Here is a 19,656-nt window from a genome sequence, read left to right as displayed (position 1 = left end):
AGTTGGGGAATTATTAATATTCTTGCATATTTGATTTGGTTCTTTATATATTTGAGAATTAAAGCCTTTATCAGAGAAACTTGCTGTAGATTTTTTTCTTCCAGTTTCCTCCTTTCCTTCTAATTTTTGCTGCATTGGGTTTTTTTTGTGCAAATTTAAAAAAAATAATGTAATAATTTTTTTTTTTATTTTATATCCCATAACTCTCTATCTTTAGCTTGGCCATACATGTTTCCCTTATTCATAGATCTGACAGGTAAGATATTCCATGTTCCCATAATTTGCTTATGATACCCCATTTATATCTAAATCATGTACTTATTTTGACCTTATCTTGGTATACATTGTGAGATGTTGGTCTATACTTAGTTTCTGTCAAATTGCTTTCCAGTTTTCCCAGCATTTTTTTTGTCAAATAATGAACTCTTGCCTCCAAAGCTTAGATCTTTGAGTTTATCAAACACTTGAGGTTCTGGGGTCCTTGCTTAAATATCCTTGGTATCACAAGAATCCCTGTAGCTCATGAGGGATGTTTTCCCTGACTCTCAATGAGGCAACAATGAGAGACCCAGAGGGGAAGAGCATTCCAACTTTAACCCTAATTCTGCCTCTGACTCTATATTGCAAAAGAGCCCTTGGGCTTAATATAATGAGGTGTCTATATGATACCTAATAGGTAATTTTTGTGTAATGGATCATATTTTAATGTAATTACTTTTATAAATTACATTTCATAGATTTTATTTCAGTTTAAGCTTGAGGCAATTCCAGAAGACTCCTATTATTAATATTCATGCCTCTTAATATGTTACAAAGGACTCTAAGGACATTGATGTGCTTAATCTTCATCTCCCTGTGAGGTGGTTGCTATAGGCATGATAAACCTCCTTTTACATATTACATTTAACAACCACTTATTAAACATCAATTGAGTCCTGGCTAGTTGCAAGGCATTGGGAGACAGAGGAGCTTAATAACTGTCATGGATCACTGGCTGTTCTAAAAGTCTCAGAGACATGATTCAAACCCAGGTCTTTTTTTGCTAGAAGGAGCTGCATTATTCTCACTCTAAATTACTGGCTCTTCTGCCATTAAGCAAACTTGGTAGTTTTAAAGTGACTCTGCTTCTCTTGTTTTTCCTCTTCTCTCCTTTACTCCTTGTCTTCCTCTTGTACCTATTGTGAAATTCTAAAAACTTCTCTCCTTACTTCTCCTCTTGGCTCCCTCAATCTTCTCTCTCACATTGATCTAATTTCATCCAGTGGCTGTCAGCATCACCTTGATGCCAAATCATTCCCAAAACTCTATGTCCCACCTTAACTTTTTTCCCAAGCTCCAGAAACACATTGCTAATGGTGTGGTGGGCTCAGTGTGACATAGTTTATGGATGGAGGATACCACCTGACATGTAAGGACTGTATGATGTTGAGTAAGTTGTTTAACATCTCAGTGCCCCCAGGAAAGTCTCCACTATTACATGTAATCTTGAATTACCAATCTTCATCAGTAAACAGAGCTTCTATATCTTGCATTCATTATGATAATAATAGCATGAATTTGTACAAAAGAACCAAACAGTGCATTTCACTAGAAATGTAGAAAGAAGTGAGAGATTTCATGGCTCCTTGAAAGCTCAGATTCAGTAACTACTTATGTTCTTTTTTTAAAGACAAGTCTCATCTCTTGTTTAGAAGTAGAAACTGGCATATATTCAATTAAAATCACAGCTAGATCTCCCTCTTGATCCCCTCATTGACAGTTATTGCAGCTAGAAATGGTGAAGACGGGGCTTCAATATGATATATGACTAACACAGTTCCTCCCTTCCTTTGTTTAATGTATAAGCATTCTCTAGCCCCATTCTCTATTTAAGCTAGGCTTCCCCTCCTGAGTCCTGTAGTAGGGATTCATCAGAACAAGGCTCCCTATGACCCTCTTTATGATCCCAACAGACTGATCCCTCCAGATTGTTTTGTTTTCAAATTATAAATATTGTTTTTTCACTCTGTAGTGAGGAAATTTGGCTACCTCCACATTAGATGCCTACTGAAGTAGAAAACTGCCTAATCAGATAAGAAAACATTTGGTGGTGAATAAATCAGCCTTCATGGAGGATTTCAAAGTGCGAAACTCTACAGATGAGGGCCTATTCAAGGAGGTCTGCTTTGCCCTGCTGCCCCATAGAGTAATCAGATGGTCAATATGGCTGCAGTAGCCATCTGTAAAAACACTGGGACATGTTGTCATGAATTAACTCGGCAGCTCTGGTGGGGAATGTAATTAAGATTTTATTTTTACATTTCCTTACCAGATGGCCCAAAAGATAAATTCATCTTCAAATGTCCACATTGATTAAGATTTGGGAAAGGAAACTGTTTGTTATTTTAGGGTCAACCAATTCTGAAAATGAACTCAAATTAGTTTTCTGTACTTATGGTGTCCGTGGACTTCATCACAATCTTCAAACAATTAAATAAGGAAAATTATATATTTAAAACAACAGGAAAGGTATATTCTCTAACAATCCTGCTACCATCTGGATGGTTTTCATTTCATTCATTTCATTCCATTCTATCATAGAAAGCATGTAAAGGCCTCTTTAAGCTGAGGGTTCATTCTTTGGTAGTGACAAAAGTTGCTTCTGAATATTTAGCATTTACATTGAACTTTGTAGTCCTATTTATTCTGATTATGTAAAGAAAAAGGATATTGTGTTGGTGTAGATATCAGTAGATAAAACTTCCCCCTAATGTTAACAGACTTGTAGAGCATAAGATGAGTGCTTGTGATGACAGGCTATCAAAGAAGCTGAAGTTGAAGACATTCTTGAACCAAGGCTTGGCATTGGAGCTTTTAGGAACACCTTCTCTTATTCCAGTAATTTTCTACATACCAAGTGAAGATGCAGGGTTCTGTAGTAATTGATGATGCAGCGGTGTGCTGGCAAGTGGATAACAACCAGTTCTCTGTCTCATTTTCCCCTCTCCTTCTCCAACCCCATAGGAAAATATGTTTTACTGTCTATCCTCCAAATCCAGGGATAGTCATTTAAATTAATCTGAGTTCAAGCACAATTAATTTTTAAAATATCATGATTCCTGTATTTATTACTCTCTTATTTGACTTCGCATCAATTTGTACAAGTCTTAGAGTGTTTTTGTGAATTTGTAGTATTCCTTACACTAATAATCCATTCATCCATATATCATAATTTGAGCTATTCTTAAAAAAGAACATTAACCCAGCAATAGCACTTGTAGGACTGTATCTCAAAGGGATCGTACAAATGGGAAAAAAGACCCACATGCACAAAAATATTTATAGCAGCTCTTCTTGTGGTGGCAAAGAATTAGAAATTGAGAGGATGCCCATCAATTGGGGAATGGCTGAGCAAGTTGTGATATATGGATGTAATAGAATACTATTGTGCTGTAAGAAATAATGAGCAGGCAGGGAAAGACTTAAATAGACTGATGTTGAGTGAAGTGAGCAGAACCAGGAGAACGCTGTACACAGTAACAGCCATGTTGCGTGATTACTAATATTGATAGACTTAGCCCTTCTCAGCAATGCAAGGATCTAAGACATCTCCAAAGGTCTCATGATGGAAAATGTCATCACATCCAAAGAAAGAACTATGGAGTTTGAATGAAGATTGAAACATACTATTTGCTATTTTTTTTCTTCTGTTGTGTTTTGTTTCCTCTTTCTGGTGGTTCCTCCTATTGGTTCTAATTCTTACAACATGACTAATGTGAAAATGACTAACATGAAAATATGTTTAATAACAATATGTGTGTGTGTGTGTGTGTGTGTGTGTGTGTGTGTGTGTGTGTGTATATATATATATATATATATATATATATATATATATATATATATATATATATATATATAGACTATATCAGATTGCATGCCATCTTGGGCAGGGAGGTGGGGAAGAGGGAGAGAAAAATTTAAAACTCAAAAGCTTATGGAAGTGATTGTTGATAAATCAAAATAAATTAATTAAAAAAGAACAATAGACATGCATTTTTGAAAGTGGAGTAGAAACCTATAAGGAATTCCATTGGTGAGTTCCTTTTTTTTTTAATGTAAATTTATTTATTTTTAGTTTTGAACATTCACTTCCACAAGTTTTTGAGTTTCAAATTTTCACCCCATCTTCCCCCTCCCCCCAACCCAAGATGGCATGCATTCTGAATATCCCTTCCCCTAGTCTGTCCTCTCTTCTATTTCTCTTCCCTTTTCTTATCCCCTTCCCCTTCTATTTTCCTGTAGGGCGGGATAGACTTCTGTACCCCATTTCCTGTATTTCTTATTTCCCAGTAGCATGTGAAAACATTTTTATTAAACATATGTTTTTTTTTAAAACTTTAGATTTCAAATTTTCTCTCTTCTTCCCTCCCCACTCACCCTCATTGAAAAGGCAAGCAACTCAGTACAGGTTGTACATGTGCAGTTATGCAAAACACTCCATAGTAGACATGTTGTGAAAAACTAACTCTATTTCCCTTAATCCTATCCTGCCCTCCCATTTATTCTATTCTTTCTTTTGACCCTGTCCCTCCTCAGAAGTATTTCCTTCTGATTGCCCCTTTCCCAATCTGCCCTCCTCTCTCATCCCTGCTCTCTTGTCCCCTTCTCCCCTATTTTCCTGTAGGGTAAGACAGATTTCCATACCCAATTGAATGTGTATGTTATTCCTCCTTAAGCCAAATCCTATGAGAATAAGATTCACTCATTCCCTCTCACCTTCCCCGTTTCCCCTCCACTGTAAGAGACTTTTCTTTTCTGTTTTTTTTGTGAGATAATTTACCCCATTCTACCTCTCCCTTTCTTCTTCACCAGTATATCCTCTCATCCCTTAATTTTATTCTCCAGATATGACCCTTAATCTTCAACTCACCCTGTGCCCTCTATCTATCTATCATATCATACTCATATAATTTTTTTCCTCCAACTACCCTAATACTGACAAAGTCTCATGAGTTATAAATATCATCTTTCCATGCAGGAATGTAAACAGTTCAATCTTAATAAGTCTCTTATGATTTCTCTTTCCTGTTTACCTCTTCATGTTCCACTTGAGTCCTGTATTTGAAAGTCAAATTTTCTATTCAGCTCTGGTCTTTTCATCAGAATGCTTGAAAGTCCTCTATTTCACTGAATGACCATTTTTTCCCCTGAAGGATTATACTCAGTTTTGCTGGGTAGGTGATTCTTGGTTGTAATCCTATCTCCTTTGCCCTCCGGAATATTATATTCCATGCCCTGTGGTCCTTTAATGTAGAAGCTGCTAAATCTTGTGTTATCCTGATTGTGTTTCCACAGTACTTGAATTGTTTCCTTCTGGCAGCTTGTAATATTTTCTGACCTGGGAACTCTGGAATTTGGCTATAATATTCCTAGGAGTTTTCCTTTGGGGATCTCTTTCAGGAGGAGATCTGTGGATTCTTTCAATTTCTATTTTGCCCTCTGGTTCTACTATATCAGGGCAGTTTTCCTTGATAATTTCTTGAAAGATGATGTCTAGGCTCTTTTTTTGATCATGGCTTTCAGATAGTCCAATAATTTTTAAATTCTCTCTCCTGGATCTATTTTCCAGGTCAGTTGTTTTTCCAATGAGATATTTCACATTGTTTTCTAATTTTTCATTCTTTTGGATTTGTTTACTGTGTCTGATTTCTCATAAAGTCACTATCTTCCAATTGCTCTATTCTAATTTTTAAGGAAGTATTTTCTTCAGTAAGCTTTTGGACTTCCTTTTCCATTTGGCCAATTTTTCTTTTTAGGGCATTTTTCTCCTCATTGGCTTTTTGGACCTCTTTTGCCATTTGGGTTAGGCTATTTTTTAAGGTGTTATTTTCTTCAGTATTTTTTTGGGTCTCCTTTAGCAAGCTGTTGACTTGTTTTTCATGATTTTCTTGCATCACTCTCAGTTTTTCCTCTACTTCCCTTACTTGCTTCTCAAGATCCCTTTTGAGCTCTTCCAAGGCCTGGGACTCATTCATGTTTTTCTTGGAGGCTTTGGATGTAGGAGCTTTGACTTTGTTGTCTTCTTCTGGTTGTATATTTTGATCTTCTTTTTCACTAAAGTAAGATAATATAGTCTGACTCTTTTTGCACTGCTTGCTCATGATCCCGGACAGTTACCTGAGTTTTAAACTCTTTGTTAAGGTAAGAGTCTTCTTCCAATGTGGAGAATGTACTGTCCCAAGCTTCAGGGCTTTGTACAGCTGTTTTCAGAGATACTTGTAGGGACTTGTAAATTTTCAGTTCTTCCAAGTTGGTATGATAAGGGGTGAGGTGTTTACTCCTTTCTTGGCCTGTGATTACAAGTACTCCTTTCTGTACTGTAACTGTGAGGAGGGGTTTTCTCTCCACAGCCACTACATGCTCCTCCACGCCAGGTGCTCCTCCTCACCCCAGCACCACTGCCCAGAACTGTGACCCAGATCCAAACATGGGCAAAGCAAGAGATTCCTTCCTCAGCACTGGCAAAGAGATCCCTGCAATCCCTTTCTGATCAGCCACTGGATTCCCCCTCAGGCTGTGGGCCGGAAGTTTGGGAGCAGCTGCCCACCCCCCCTCAGGGCCACGCTCTTGGGGAATGGAGCTGAAACCCCGCCTTCCTCTCTCAGCACAGACAGAAACAGACTTTTCCCACTGACCTTCTAAGTTGTCTTTGGCATTGGTGGATTGAGGAGTCTGGAAATCACCACAGCTGCCAGCGATTCAGTCCTCTGAGGCCTGCTCCAGGTTTGCTGCAGCCTGCGTGCCCATGCCGTGCTGCACTCCCAGCCCAGCATGATACACCTTTCTGATCAACCATCCAGGTTGTCTTGGGCTGGAAATTTGTTTCACTCTGTCTTTTTGTGGGTTCTGCTGCTTCAGAATTTGTTTAGAGCCATTCTTTATGAGTATTTGGAGGGGTTTGGGGGAGAGCTCAAGCAAGGCACTGCTTTCACTCCGTCATCTTGGCTCCGCCTCCCATTGGTGAGTTCAAGAGTGGGAAGTCAGGTACGCTTGAGGAGTGATGTGGCTGCTTGATTGATGTAACGATGTAAGCATCATTTGTGGAATAGAAAATGAAATCTTCTTGATGCAGCTAGGAATCAGAAACACAGGAATTAGCACTGTGCTTTTCTGCTCTCTGCCCCATTCCGTTTCAACGCTGTGGCCCACTTGAGGGCATGTCTAGAGCCCTTGTCTTGGTTTTATTGGGGGTGGGAAGAGAAGAGAACCAAGGAAACTCTTTGTGGCTTTTCTCTTATCCCAGAAGCAGAATAGAATATTCTATTCTAATATGTCATTTTATTAATACAAGTCAGATCTTTAGAATCAAAAGTGAAGAGAGATTTTCTATTTCTAACTATATTAAATCAACTTTTAGGTAAAATGAGGCAGAGTGTTGGTTATCTGGGAGCAAGCATAGGAACATCACACAACTGATATTAGAGTGAGAACCCCTTGCAAGCCCCGGGGCTTAGCATAAGGTACCTGGCATAGTCTAAGTGGTTAAGAAACATATATTGACGAACTGACTGAAAGTGGGGTTTCAGTCATTCTTTGGATTTATATCCCCAGCACTTAGCACAGGGCTCAGCATATGCCAGGCATTTAGTAAATGATGATTGACAGATTCAATTCAATTCATTTCAGTTCAGTAGATATATAATAAGCACATACTATGTGCCCAGCACTAAGTGCTGGATTGACTGAATATTAGAGGAACTCATAGATATGGAGTAGATATTCAGTTAGTCTTTCAGACCTCTAGTTATCATACGCCATTAGAACTTTTCAAGGGGGCTGTGGAAAAGTTTCAGAGCCAAGAACGGTTTGGAAATAAGGACTCCAAAGAGTCTTGGTGCTGACTCAAGTGGATCAGTCGATCAGGTCATGAAGGAAATGGCATCACAATGCGGTCCTGAAGGATGGGTGCTATTCCTGTGAAATGAAAGAAGGGTGGGGGCATTCTAGGCAAAAACAACTGGATGAGCAACATAACACAGCCCATTATTAACTCTTCAGAAAACAGCTCAGCAGCATTTTCTGTTTCTGGATTAGCACAAGTAAAATAGAAGAGTAGGAGATAGAGATAGATCAGGACAAATTTAGGAAGGACCTTGGATGCCAACAGATGGAGTTTGGGCTTTCTTCTTTGGGCCATCATTTCTAGAACCAATGGAGCTGCTTTATGGGGGGACATAAGATGAGGCCATGGAAGGTTTGAGGACCACCAACTTGGGGGAGCTACTATTTCTCTGGGCATTTTATCATTCACTGTTTTCTTCCCCTGTGGAACCCATGAGGGATGCATGGAGAAATGAGGATGTTGCTTGAGTTTGGGACTTTACCAGCAAAGACCAGAGAGCTCACTGGGGAACAATCAGTAAACAAGAGGAAGGGGTGTGAGTGTGTGTGTGTGTGTGTGTGTGTGTGTGTGTGTGTGTGTATGTGTGTGTGTAAAACTAAAAATATATCTTTGACCTTTGCCCCTTTTAGCAATAGGTACTCTCTCTCTCTCTCTCCCTCTTTCTCTCTCCTCTCTCTCTCTCTCTCTCTCTCTCTCTCTCTCTCTCTCTTCTCTCTCTCTCTCTCTCTCTCTCTCTCTCTCTCTCTCTCTCTCTCTCTCTCTCTCTCTCTCCTCTCTCTCTCTCTCTCTCTCCTCTCTCCTCTCCTCTCTCTCTCTCTCTCTGTCTCAGATCTTTTAAGCCACATATAGAGACTTAGTAAGACTGTGGGATTGGAAGAATTCCTAGGGTTTAGAGGTGGAGGAATCTTAGAAGGTATAACTTCAGGGGTCTGTATCTTGAAGTCTATAGACTTTTGTGAGTGTGTTTAATACTTTTATTACTATATTTTGATACAATTCCCTTCCTTTGTAATGCTATGAATTTTATTTTATGCATTTAAAAATAGAATTCATCAGACTGTCAAGGGCGCATGACACAATAAAAGGTTAAGAATCCATTGTTCTAGAGATAGAGAACTGACCCCTTCATTCTACAGAAAAGGAAACTGAAGTTTGGGGAGTTCAAGCGATTTGTCCAATGGTACATAGACTGTGCCTGCAATGCGAATCTAAGTCTTCTGATTCCAAACTTCACATTCTTAGCACTGTACCCCCTTGTCTCAATAACCTCCCCCACAGGCATATGTAGATAACCAGGGTGATTTCCACAGGAGTCATGTAAATATTCATTTTCTGGAAAGATATCTAAGAAGTGTCTAAAGGCTAGGTGTGGTTCCTAGCCAAATCGCTACCTTTACCAAGGCACCCTTCAATTTCCTCTTTAAAATTCCATTGTGTTAATTTAGCATCTATATCTCACCTTCAAAGAAGACAGATTTTGTGCTTGAGGGACCCCTAATGTGAGAGGCTTGGGTGCTGACTCATTGTATCCATCCCCCACAGGGTCTCTGAGACTTGAAGATGCAGGAACACTTGACCAGGAAATTAGAGTGTGGAGCTCTATGTTATATTTGGCCCTGGAAGGCCTCTAGGTCTGGTATCACCAGTGTTTAATCCTTCATGAGTGTAAAGTTTTTTTGAGTTAAAGAAAGCTTAAGATGTTTAAAAAACACTACAGAGCCCAGCCTCCAGTCATCTGAATGTACTTGCCTCCAGCACTGTTTTCATTGCGACTGCAGCACACCCACCCTTTCTCGTCATCTGAAATACATCTGGGTGGAAGAAGCCTTTGGCTAGCTCCCTCCATCCACCCTCTCCTCCTTTGTTGTTTGTTTTGGTAACACATGTTGGACCGGGGAGGGGCAAACAAGGAGAAAATCATTTTCTTTTTGCCCATCTGAACCTTTGCCAGAGATCCATTGGTTTAGTAAAGATTCATATATAATACTTCAATGTAATGGTTGGCGAAAGGTGCCCACCATCTAGCCATTCATCCATCTCTTCTTCCTCTTCATCAAATATTTGTTAATGAATTGAAAGGCTGTGTGGTGCTATGGAAGTTCACTGGGAACAGGTGTTGTGTCTCTACTGCTCTTTGTTTCCCAAGCAGCCGTCGTAGCACCTCATACATAGCTGGTGCTCAATAAGTTTCTATTGACTGTTGATCGTTAGAAAATGAGGTTCGCTCTGTATCTCCCAATGACTTCTTCCAATCATTTCCTGTTCTGTTGGTGAGGGGCTCTCTTTATAACTTCAGAATGTGAGGTGAAATTCAGTAAGGCTCAATGAGGCAGATGTTACCGTATGTTGGGAATAGACCTGCCTAGTTTTCAAAACACTTCTGTGGTGATTTTCTCAGTTGAGCTTTTCAATATTCAGTAGCAATCTACTCTTGGGGGCAGAAAGTAATTTTTTGTTGTTTAACCCTGGGGTAACCTCTGACAGGGCCACACAAGATATAAAGATTTCAAGTGCGAGCCTGGGAATGGGCTGCATGCTTGTCGTACAAGGACTAGCCTAGTCTGTTTATCAAAGGTTCACCATCAGTGAGGTTGGTCACAACAAAATAAGTCTTGTGGCCACACCAACTCTTGAAGACAGCCCATCAAATTACTGACATATGTGATTGCTAAATCATTGCCCATTATATTTGAAAGACCGTGCAGAATAAAAGGGGGATCAAACATGTCTAAATCACTTTATCTGGCAAGCCCCTAGACTATGCTTCACATCTCAGCTAGCCATCCCTTCCCAACCCAGTTACTTTGCTCTACCTTGCGTATGATCTCCTTCTACTCTTTTGCTTTGGACTCATTAGTAAAATAAATACTAATTTTCCTTCTAGAAAAAGTATAGAAGTTGAAAATCTTATGCATCAAACTAATCTTTTCTGTGACTTCTAGAACCAGACTTCCTTCTCTGACAATTACTTTTGTCCCTACCTATAAGAATATAAGCTGGGGTTGCTAGGTAGCACAGTGGAGAGAGCTCCAGCCTTGGAGTCAGGAGGACCTGAGTTCAAATCTGGCCTCAGACACTTGACACTTACTATGTGACATAGGCAAGTCTCTGAACCCTGATTGCTTCACCAAAAGGCAAAAGAAAAAAAATAACTCCTTGTTGACAGTGATTGTTCATTATTGGAGGGATCACACATGTCAACACATTCACAGATCCTTTAGGCACAGAAGAACTCATCATTTCAGTAACCCTGACAATACCTATCATTAACCCATGCCTGAGAAAAAGGCATGGCAAGAAGTAAAGAAGGTATGTACTAGAGTGGGGAAAACACTGGGCTAGGAATCAAGAGATCTGTATTCAAGTGTTGCCAAGTGTGGCCACTGGAAGCCATACAAAAATATCTTAGCCTCTCTGTGTATCTCCATTTTACAAATGAAGGCTAAGCAAGACAGCCCACAGCTTACAAATCTCAGTCTTGTACTGAGCTTGCAAGAATGTTTGCTGCCAGTGGTGGTGATGAACCAATCAGCAAGCAGTCACTGAGCACATACAGTGTGCCAGCCTTGTGCTAGGTGCTGGAAAAGCAAACAATAACCCCTGAAGTAAAGGAGCTTCTGTTCTGTGATGATTGCATTGCTGACAATAATGAAGCTAGAGTCTTTGGAGTAATGTTCATGCCTTACCAGAATGCTTTAGCCCAAATTCTCAAAATGGAAATGAACATTTTCCCTTCACAATATATCACCAACTTTCTTTTTAAAATGGCATTTATTTAGTATTTTATTTTCTCCAGTTCCAAGTAAAACAATTTTAACATTCATTTTCAAAACTTTGAGTTCCAAATTTTCTCCCTCTCCCCCCCCTTGAGAAGGCATGCAATTCAATGTAGTTTACACGTGTGTAGTCATGTGAAACATTTCCATAATAATCATGTTGCATCACCAACCTTCTATCAAGTGAATCAGAGAGGGTGATTAGCAAGAAAATTAGGGGTTTGATGTAATGCATGAAAAACATAATGGACTTGCAAGTTCAACAGAATCGAAGGCAAGGGACTTTTTGTCTGACTTAAAACATCATAGGTCAAATGCTACAATGAGGGTAAAAATGTAAATTTTGTCATTAATTTATATAAGAAAAAATTCTGATGTATGAACAGAGTGAGGGGTTCATGCAGGAAGCAATTTTCATAGGATAATCCTGTTCAATTCTTATATGGAACATGTCAATATTGACCTGCAAAATCTGAGGCTATCAGAATGGGAGGGACCTCAATGTCACCTAGCCCAGCCTGTCCTGGGTTAAGAATCTTCTTCACATGCCACCACAGAAAGTAGGCAGCAGGATGGTGAAGGGAGGGGGCATACAGTGGACTCAGTCATTGCTGGCTGTGTGACCCTGGCAAGTCACATAACCTCTCCGAGGCTCAGTTTCCTCATCTATGAAATGAAAGTAATACTAGCAATTTCTTCATTATGTTGTTGTGAATATAGAATGAGCTAATCTTCATTAAAGGTTTTGTGAAACTTAGAGAGTTATATAAACTCTGGTTATTATCAACACCATTGTTATTGTTTCTATTACATCATCATGTGCTTTTCCTTGAACACCCACAGGAAAGATGAGCCCTCTTCTCCTCCCCCAAGGCTGTCCATTCAACTTTGGGATAATTCTAAGTGGAGAAAGATTTTCTATGCATAAAGCCCAATTTTGCCTTTTTCCATCTGTCAGCCAATGCTCCATCTTCTTCCCTTGGGGATCGAGCAAACAAATATAATCTTTCTTTCATGTGATGGCTCTAGCAAAGATGTGAATATTTCCTCCTCATTGTATGTGTAGCCAGGTTTGAAGTCATGCTAAATCCTGTGGGTTTTCATAAATGACATCCTTATTTACATGTGTACAGTTATACTTTTGAGTGCTTTTCCAATTTCTCTGCATGTCATAACACTTTGCTTTCAAACAGGTCATTGAAAACCTTGGACCTTTGGAACTTATTCTCAACACCCCAAGCCATCATCGGGTTCACCATGGTGAGTGAGCATGGAATCTATGTGTTATTGTTGTTTAAACTTGGACACATGCTTTTATTGCTAATCCTTTGTGGAATTTTATTGGAATTCAGCTATCAAATCAGATCATTATGTTAAGAAGCCCAGTCCTGACTTGTGTGCCTGGCTTGACCTTATCATCAAGGCATGTAAGGAGAGAGTCTATTTACCTTCTCTTCCTTGGCACCCCACCAGCCTAAGTGAACAGGAAAATGGATTAAGTAGCCCTGAGAATGATTCTCCTAGTGGCATGCAATGGCCCAAAGCCTTGGCACAGAACCTTTTGGTGCTCTGCTCACACATGGATGGGAGCATGTCCTGGGCAGTCTGGTTCCAGCATGCTCTTCACCACATTAGAGCACTCCTCTCCCCATCAGGCAGTTCCATTTAGGCCATGTGTGAACATGTGAGATGGCTCCTATGATTAACAGTTTCACTTATTCAGTTGTAGAGCAGCTTTCTTGGACTTCTTCTGTGCTACAAAAACTATCTAGACACTTCAATATTAAGGGAGATTTCTTATCCTGAGGCAACAAATGGAGAAAACTTATAGGAACATGACCCTTCTCAAGTCTCAGTGGATAATAGATTTAGAACTGGCAGAGACTTTATAAAGCATGTAGCCTAAACCTCACCCCTATCCCCTAATTTAATATATGATGAAATTGAGCCTCAAAAGGTTAACTTGTCTAATATCCCACAGGTCTTATGATACCAAATCCTATATTCTTTCCATAGCAACTTTCTGCATCATAAGATTCTATACATTTTTTTCAAAATAGACAATTTCAGTTTCTTCATCTATTAAAGTGGAATGATATTGGGAGTCTCTGAGAGCTCTTATGATTATCAAATGAGATAGCATTTGCAAAGCACTTTGCAAACCTTCAATTTCTATAAGTATTTGTTCCTATTATGGTTATTGTTACTATTGCTAATATAAACAGTTCAATATTAACTTTAAAACAAATTTGTTGTTGTTGAGTTGTTTCAGTTGTGTCTGATTCTTTGTGACCCTATTTGGGATTTTCTTGGCAAAGATACTGGAGTGGTTTGCTATTTCTTTCTCCAGCTCATTTTACAGATGAGGAAACTGAGACCAACAGGATCAAGTGACTTTCCCAGGGTCACACAGATAATGTGTCAGAAGCTAGTTTTGAACTCAGGAAGATGAGTTTTCATGACTTAAGGTCTGGTGTTACTGCCCCACCTAGCTGCCCTCTTTAATCTAATCACTTAACCTCTCCCAGCTAAAGATTCACATTCAACAGTAACAGTGGCCCCAAGGCAAGACTAGTACCAGAAGACTTAGTGTCAACAGATTAGAGTGCTTTTCTGAATGAGGACAGTTTGTTGCTAACTTCATAGGGAAAGCTGAGACAACATATAGTTGGCAACAGAGTGGAGTAGAAACTGAATAGGCAGCTTTCAGAGAGACATTTCATGTACATCATTGTATTCACTCATTTGAGGCAAAACTCAGAAACATCAATATTGATTTGACAAAAATGATGGAGAAATTTAGAAGCTGCTCAATGAAAAATGAGAACTTCACAGGGTTTACAGCAGAATATTCCATCTCTCTCTAAGAAGGCAGCATTTAACTCCATCAAAATTAAAGTGCAGGTGAAGGTTAAAGAAAAGGTTTGGTAAGAAGGCAGATAAAATTCAGTTTTATGCTTGATAGTAACAATCCAAAGCACTTTTACAAGCCCTGAAGGATATTTATAGGCCAAAGATCTATGTTGCCTCTCAACTATCCAGAGCTGATGGAACTACGATGATTAGTGACAAAGACATGAACCTGGAGAGATGGGCTGAAAACTCCCATAGTATTCTCAATAGACCTGTTGAGACCCCTCAACAATGCTGAAGTCATTGACTATATACATCAGGTTGAAGTCAATCTTTCACTAGCTGAACTTCCAACTGAAGAAGAGGTTTAGAATGCCATCATATTACATTTGTGTGGCAAAGCATCTGGTGCTGATTTTATTCCAGCTGAGATTTATAAGGCACGGTGTCCACTACTCATCCAAAATCTAACTGAAATCTTTTGGATTTTATGGCAAGATGAGGTTATCCTCTGGGAGCTCAAGGATGACTCTATTGTCCATTTATATAAACAAAAAGGGAATAGGTTGTCCTCTGACAATCATGGGAAGGGGTCATCTCTCTTAGGCATTGCTGGTAATATTATTTTTGTTGTTGTTGGGGATGAAATGATTTTTTTTCCCAATTACATATTAAGAAAACCTTTTGGCATTCAGTTTTATGTGATTTTGAGTTCCTAATTTTCTCACTCCCACCCTCCCCTCCCCTCTTCTGAAAATGTAGGCAGTTTGATACATGTGCTATCATGTAAAACATATTCCCATATTCATCACAATTGTGGAAGAAGAAACAGATCAAAAGAAAATAAAACCATGAGAAAGAATTCTGGCAAGATTCTTGACAGAATCCTCCTGAAGACATTGATACTTTGCCTGGAAAATGGTCGTCTACCAAAGAGCCAATGTGGCTTCAGAAAAGGCTGAGGAACAGCCCATACAGTGTTTGCTGCCCCAACAACTCCAGGAGAAATGCCAGGAGCAGAACAGAGGTCTGTGCAAAACATTCATCAATCTGACCAGGAGTTTGAGACTGTCAATTGTGAGGGCTTGTGGAAGATAATGGCAAAATCTTGTTTCCGAGAGAATTTCACTAGTATTGTACACCAGTTCCATGATGGCATTCTTGCATGGGTTCTGCATAATGGAAAATGCTTTTGTGCTTTCCCAGGCAATGGAGAGGTAAAACAAGACTGTGTGCTTGCTTCCATGCCTTTTAGAATGATATTTTCAGTGATGGTGTCAGATACCTTCAGGAACGATAAAAAAAAGGCATCAAAGTCAGCTACTGAACTGATAGTAATTACTTAACTTGAAAGGACTATTAGCCAAGACTAAAGGGAAGGGAGAGTTGGTGTATGACTTTTTGTTTGCAGATGATTATGCACTCAGTGCAGCCTCTGAGGCTGAGGATCGATTCTCTACCACTTGTGCTAATTTTGGCCTGACAATTTATACCGAGAATAAAGAGGTCCTCCACTAGCTAGCACTGTACCATCCATGTGTGGAACCATCAGTTACAGCTAATGGAGAAATGTCAAATGCTGTGCATAAGTTCAGTTATCTAGGCAGCATACTTTCCAGTGGTGTATACACAGTCATGATGAAGTTGAAACATGCATTGCTAGCTCTAGCTCAGTGTTTGGGAGGCTCCAAAGGAAAGTGTGGGAGAAAAGAGGTATTGGGCTGGCTACCAAACTGAACGGCTGTAGAACTATTGTTCTGACCTCATTGCATGCCTGTGAAACTTGTACATTATGTCAGCAGCATGCCAGGAAATGGAATCAGTTTTATATGAATTGTCTTAGGAAGATTCTGAAGATCACCTGGCAAGATAAGGTACTGGACATTGAGGTCCTTTCTTGAGATGAGTTTCCAAATATTCAAACTCAATTGCAGAGAGGAAACTACAGTGGGCTGGCCATGATGTTCAAATGTCTACATTTGTCTACAAGGTTATTTTCCCAGAGAAGTCACACAAGGCAAATGCTCACACGGAGGTTAAAAGAAGTAAAACACAAAGAAATTATACAAACAAAAAGGAAAAGTACCCATATGTACAAAAAATATTTATAGCAGCTCTTTCTGTGATGGCAAAGAATTGCGACTTGAAGGGATTCCCATCAACTGGGGAATGCCTAAATGAATTGTGGTATGTGAATGTAATGGAACACTGTTGTGGCATAAGAAATGATAAACAGGTGGACTTCAGAAAAACCTGGAAAGACTTGTATGGACTGATACTGAGTGAAGTGAGCAGAACCAGGAGGACATTGTACACAGTAAGAGCAACAGTGTGTGATGACCACCTTTGATAGACTTAACTCTTCACAGCAATGAAATGATCTAAGACATTCCAAAAGGCTCATGACGGAAAATGCTATCCACAGCCAGAGAAAGTACTATGGAATCTGAATGCATATGGAAGCATACTGCATACTATTTTCTTTTGTTGTTGTTTTTTCTTTTCTTTATTGTGGTTTTCCCCCTTTTGTTTTGATTCTTCTTTTACAACATGACTAATGTGGAAATATGTTTAATATGACTATACATGTACAGCCTATGTCAGATTGCATGCCTTCTTGGGGAGGGGAGAGGAGAAGGAGGGGGAAATTTAGAACTTGAAATCTTATGAAAGTGAATGTTGAAAACCAAAAATAAGTAAATTAATAAAAGACAACTAGTTAACATTTAATAAGAAAATATACATACATACAAACATGCATATATGTTTAAATGAAACAATAAAAAGCAAGCAATAACAAAAGAAGCAATACAAGGACATTCTCAAGGTCTCTCTAAAGAACTTTGGAGTCAATGGTGAAACATGGGAGACACTGGCATAGATCACCCACATCAAAGAAAGCCCAGTGCTCCATGAACAAAGCAGAATTGCAGTGACTCAAAAGAAATACGAGTTGTGCATATTTAGAAACATCTCCACTACAAATGTTTACATGGACTATTTGCGCCCAACCTGTGTAAAGCCTTCCCAGCTCATGGTGGTCTGAATCAACTACAGTCATGCACAGCACTTCCACCCCAACAGAGTGGTCACTTTACTCCTCTTCAAGCATGAAGGACAAAAACTAAGAGTGCTTTGTCTTATTTCCAAATCATATGCCAATAAATGTGAACTTCTACTTTTAAAAAAATCCTTAGGTATTTAAATAATTGTGGAAAAAAATTCCAAGATTGATTATTGTTCATGGTCTAAGACAAAAAGCTTGAAAATTACAGAAACAAATGATGTGTAATAATATCATTAGACTTAAGTGGAAAAAAAATAGAGATAAGAAATCATGACTCAATATATTTTGAATAGAAATTCAGTGTAGTGTGCTGAAATTGGTTGTGAATTGAAAGGCCTGAGGCTGACATTTATCAGTTGTGTGACCCTGGGCAAGTCATAACTTTTCTGAGTCTCAGTCTCCTGAACTCAGCTCTGTGATGAAGATGTTGTTTGCATTAGGAATTCTTACTGTGTTATTGTGGAAAAAAACACTTCATAAGCACAATAGCCAGAAATGGAATTATATTAAGCATTTGTCTTCAGTACATTGCTGTTAGTGAAGCAACAACCCCAGAAGAAAAAAAAAAACATGGTATTTCTGAAGTCTTGATATTACATACGTATTTAACAGGGCCAGGCTAGCAGCTGTTTCAATATTTTAATTTCATTCTCAGTCTCTGGTGGTAATTTTTAAATTTTTGTCTCTTAGGCAGAAACCGTTATTGCATAGACAAAAATTTTGCTGGCACCCTTATTATTTGGGATAGAATTTTTGGTAAGTAATATTAATGGAAATCAGGCAAGCAAATTTACATTCTTATTAGCATAAATGAAGTGAATGGTTTCTCAAGTTTCACTCTTTAAATATCTCTTCCAGGAACATTTGAAGCAGAAAATGAAAAGGTTTCATATGGCCTCACCCACCCCATTAACACCTTTGAACCACTCAAAGTACAGGTATGACTAATTTCTTTCATTCTTGGGGAATGGTTCAAATACAGCCAAATCAACTCAAACAAGCATTTATTAATTATTGCCTCCTCTCTGAAAGTGAGCTAGAGACAGAAACAGAGACAGACACAGAGAGAGATAGAGAGATGATCAGAGGGAGGGAGGAGGTTACATGACTTTCTCATGGTCAAACAGGAGGGCCAGTATGCAGCACAGTCAGTATGTGAATCCAGTGCTTCCATACTCTGAGGATGGCTCCCTTTACAAAAATGGCTGCCTCAAATATAAAAATCAAGAGGGTCATCAGGTGATACAACCTTCATTCATTAGAAAATAGACGTAGTGCCCCATATTTATAAAAATCTATCCTGCATGGTTCCCTACATCCTGGTATACCTTGAACTAATCAAGGAGTTTAATCAAATAACAGGCTTTTATTAAGCCCTTATTATATGTCAGGTGGGACAACTAGGGGGCACCATAGTGCACAGAATGCTGGGCCTGAAGTCAGGAAGACTTATCTTCCTGAGTTCAAATTTAACCTCAGGCACTTACTAACTGCATGACCTTGGGCAAGTCACTCAATGCCATTTGCCTTAGTTTCCTCTTCTGTAAAATGAACTGGAGAAGGAAATGACAAACTACTCCAGGATCTTTGCCAAGAAAACCCCAACTGGGGTCACAGAGAGTGGGATGTGAGTAAGGCACAACAGAATAATAATGTGTCAGGCACTGTTCTGGATTCTGGGGATGGAAAAGATGATTTATGAACCAATTCCTAATTGATAGAAGCATATATGTTACCTTAAGAAAGCTAGTGGGGCCGGTAACCACATCTACTTAAGGCCAAATGTCAGAAATAATTACAGCTGGAAGAGGGTTTAGATAAGAATGTGACTCTTAGATGACTTGGAATTCCATCTATCAGCTGCGTGGGATTGGCTGTGTCAGTTACCTTTTCAGTGGTCACATGAGAAAAGGTAAGGGCTAGCAGCTTTAAGTTATTTTCTGAGTGCCTGTAAAGGGTTACTTGAATTCCACAAGTGTATCTACTAACCTGCCACTGGGACTTTCTGTGCTTGGCTTTTTACTGGCCAGCATTTCCAAAACTGTGTTGCCTATATAGTGTAACATTGGTAAAAAAAC

At 39.2% G+C, this 19,656-nt stretch overlaps 1 protein-coding gene across 2 annotated transcripts in view; it reads left to right on the top strand.

Moving 5' to 3' along the window:
* Positions 1–19,656, top strand: part of AGMO (alkylglycerol monooxygenase) — a 358,382-nt gene that overhangs the window by 167,459 nt on the left and 171,267 nt on the right. For both annotated transcript variants that reach the window (XM_021000039.2, XM_021000037.2), the window contains exons 6-8: positions 12,852–12,918; positions 18,269–18,334; positions 18,437–18,516. In XM_021000039.2, the coding sequence (XP_020855698.1) occupies positions 12,852–12,918; positions 18,269–18,334; positions 18,437–18,516 (213 nt within the window). The remainder of the gene's footprint in view (positions 1–12,851; positions 12,919–18,268; positions 18,335–18,436; positions 18,517–19,656) is intronic.

The sequence above is a fragment of the Phascolarctos cinereus genome, unplaced genomic scaffold (assembly GCF_003287225.1).
Source record: "Phascolarctos cinereus isolate Bilbo 61053 unplaced genomic scaffold, phaCin_HiC Scaffold_1;HRSCAF=81, whole genome shotgun sequence".
In the NCBI taxonomy this organism is placed as follows: Eukaryota; Metazoa; Chordata; class Mammalia; order Diprotodontia; family Phascolarctidae; genus Phascolarctos; species Phascolarctos cinereus.
Note: the sequence above shows the minus strand (reverse complement) of the source record. Positions and strands in the feature narration are given on the sequence as shown.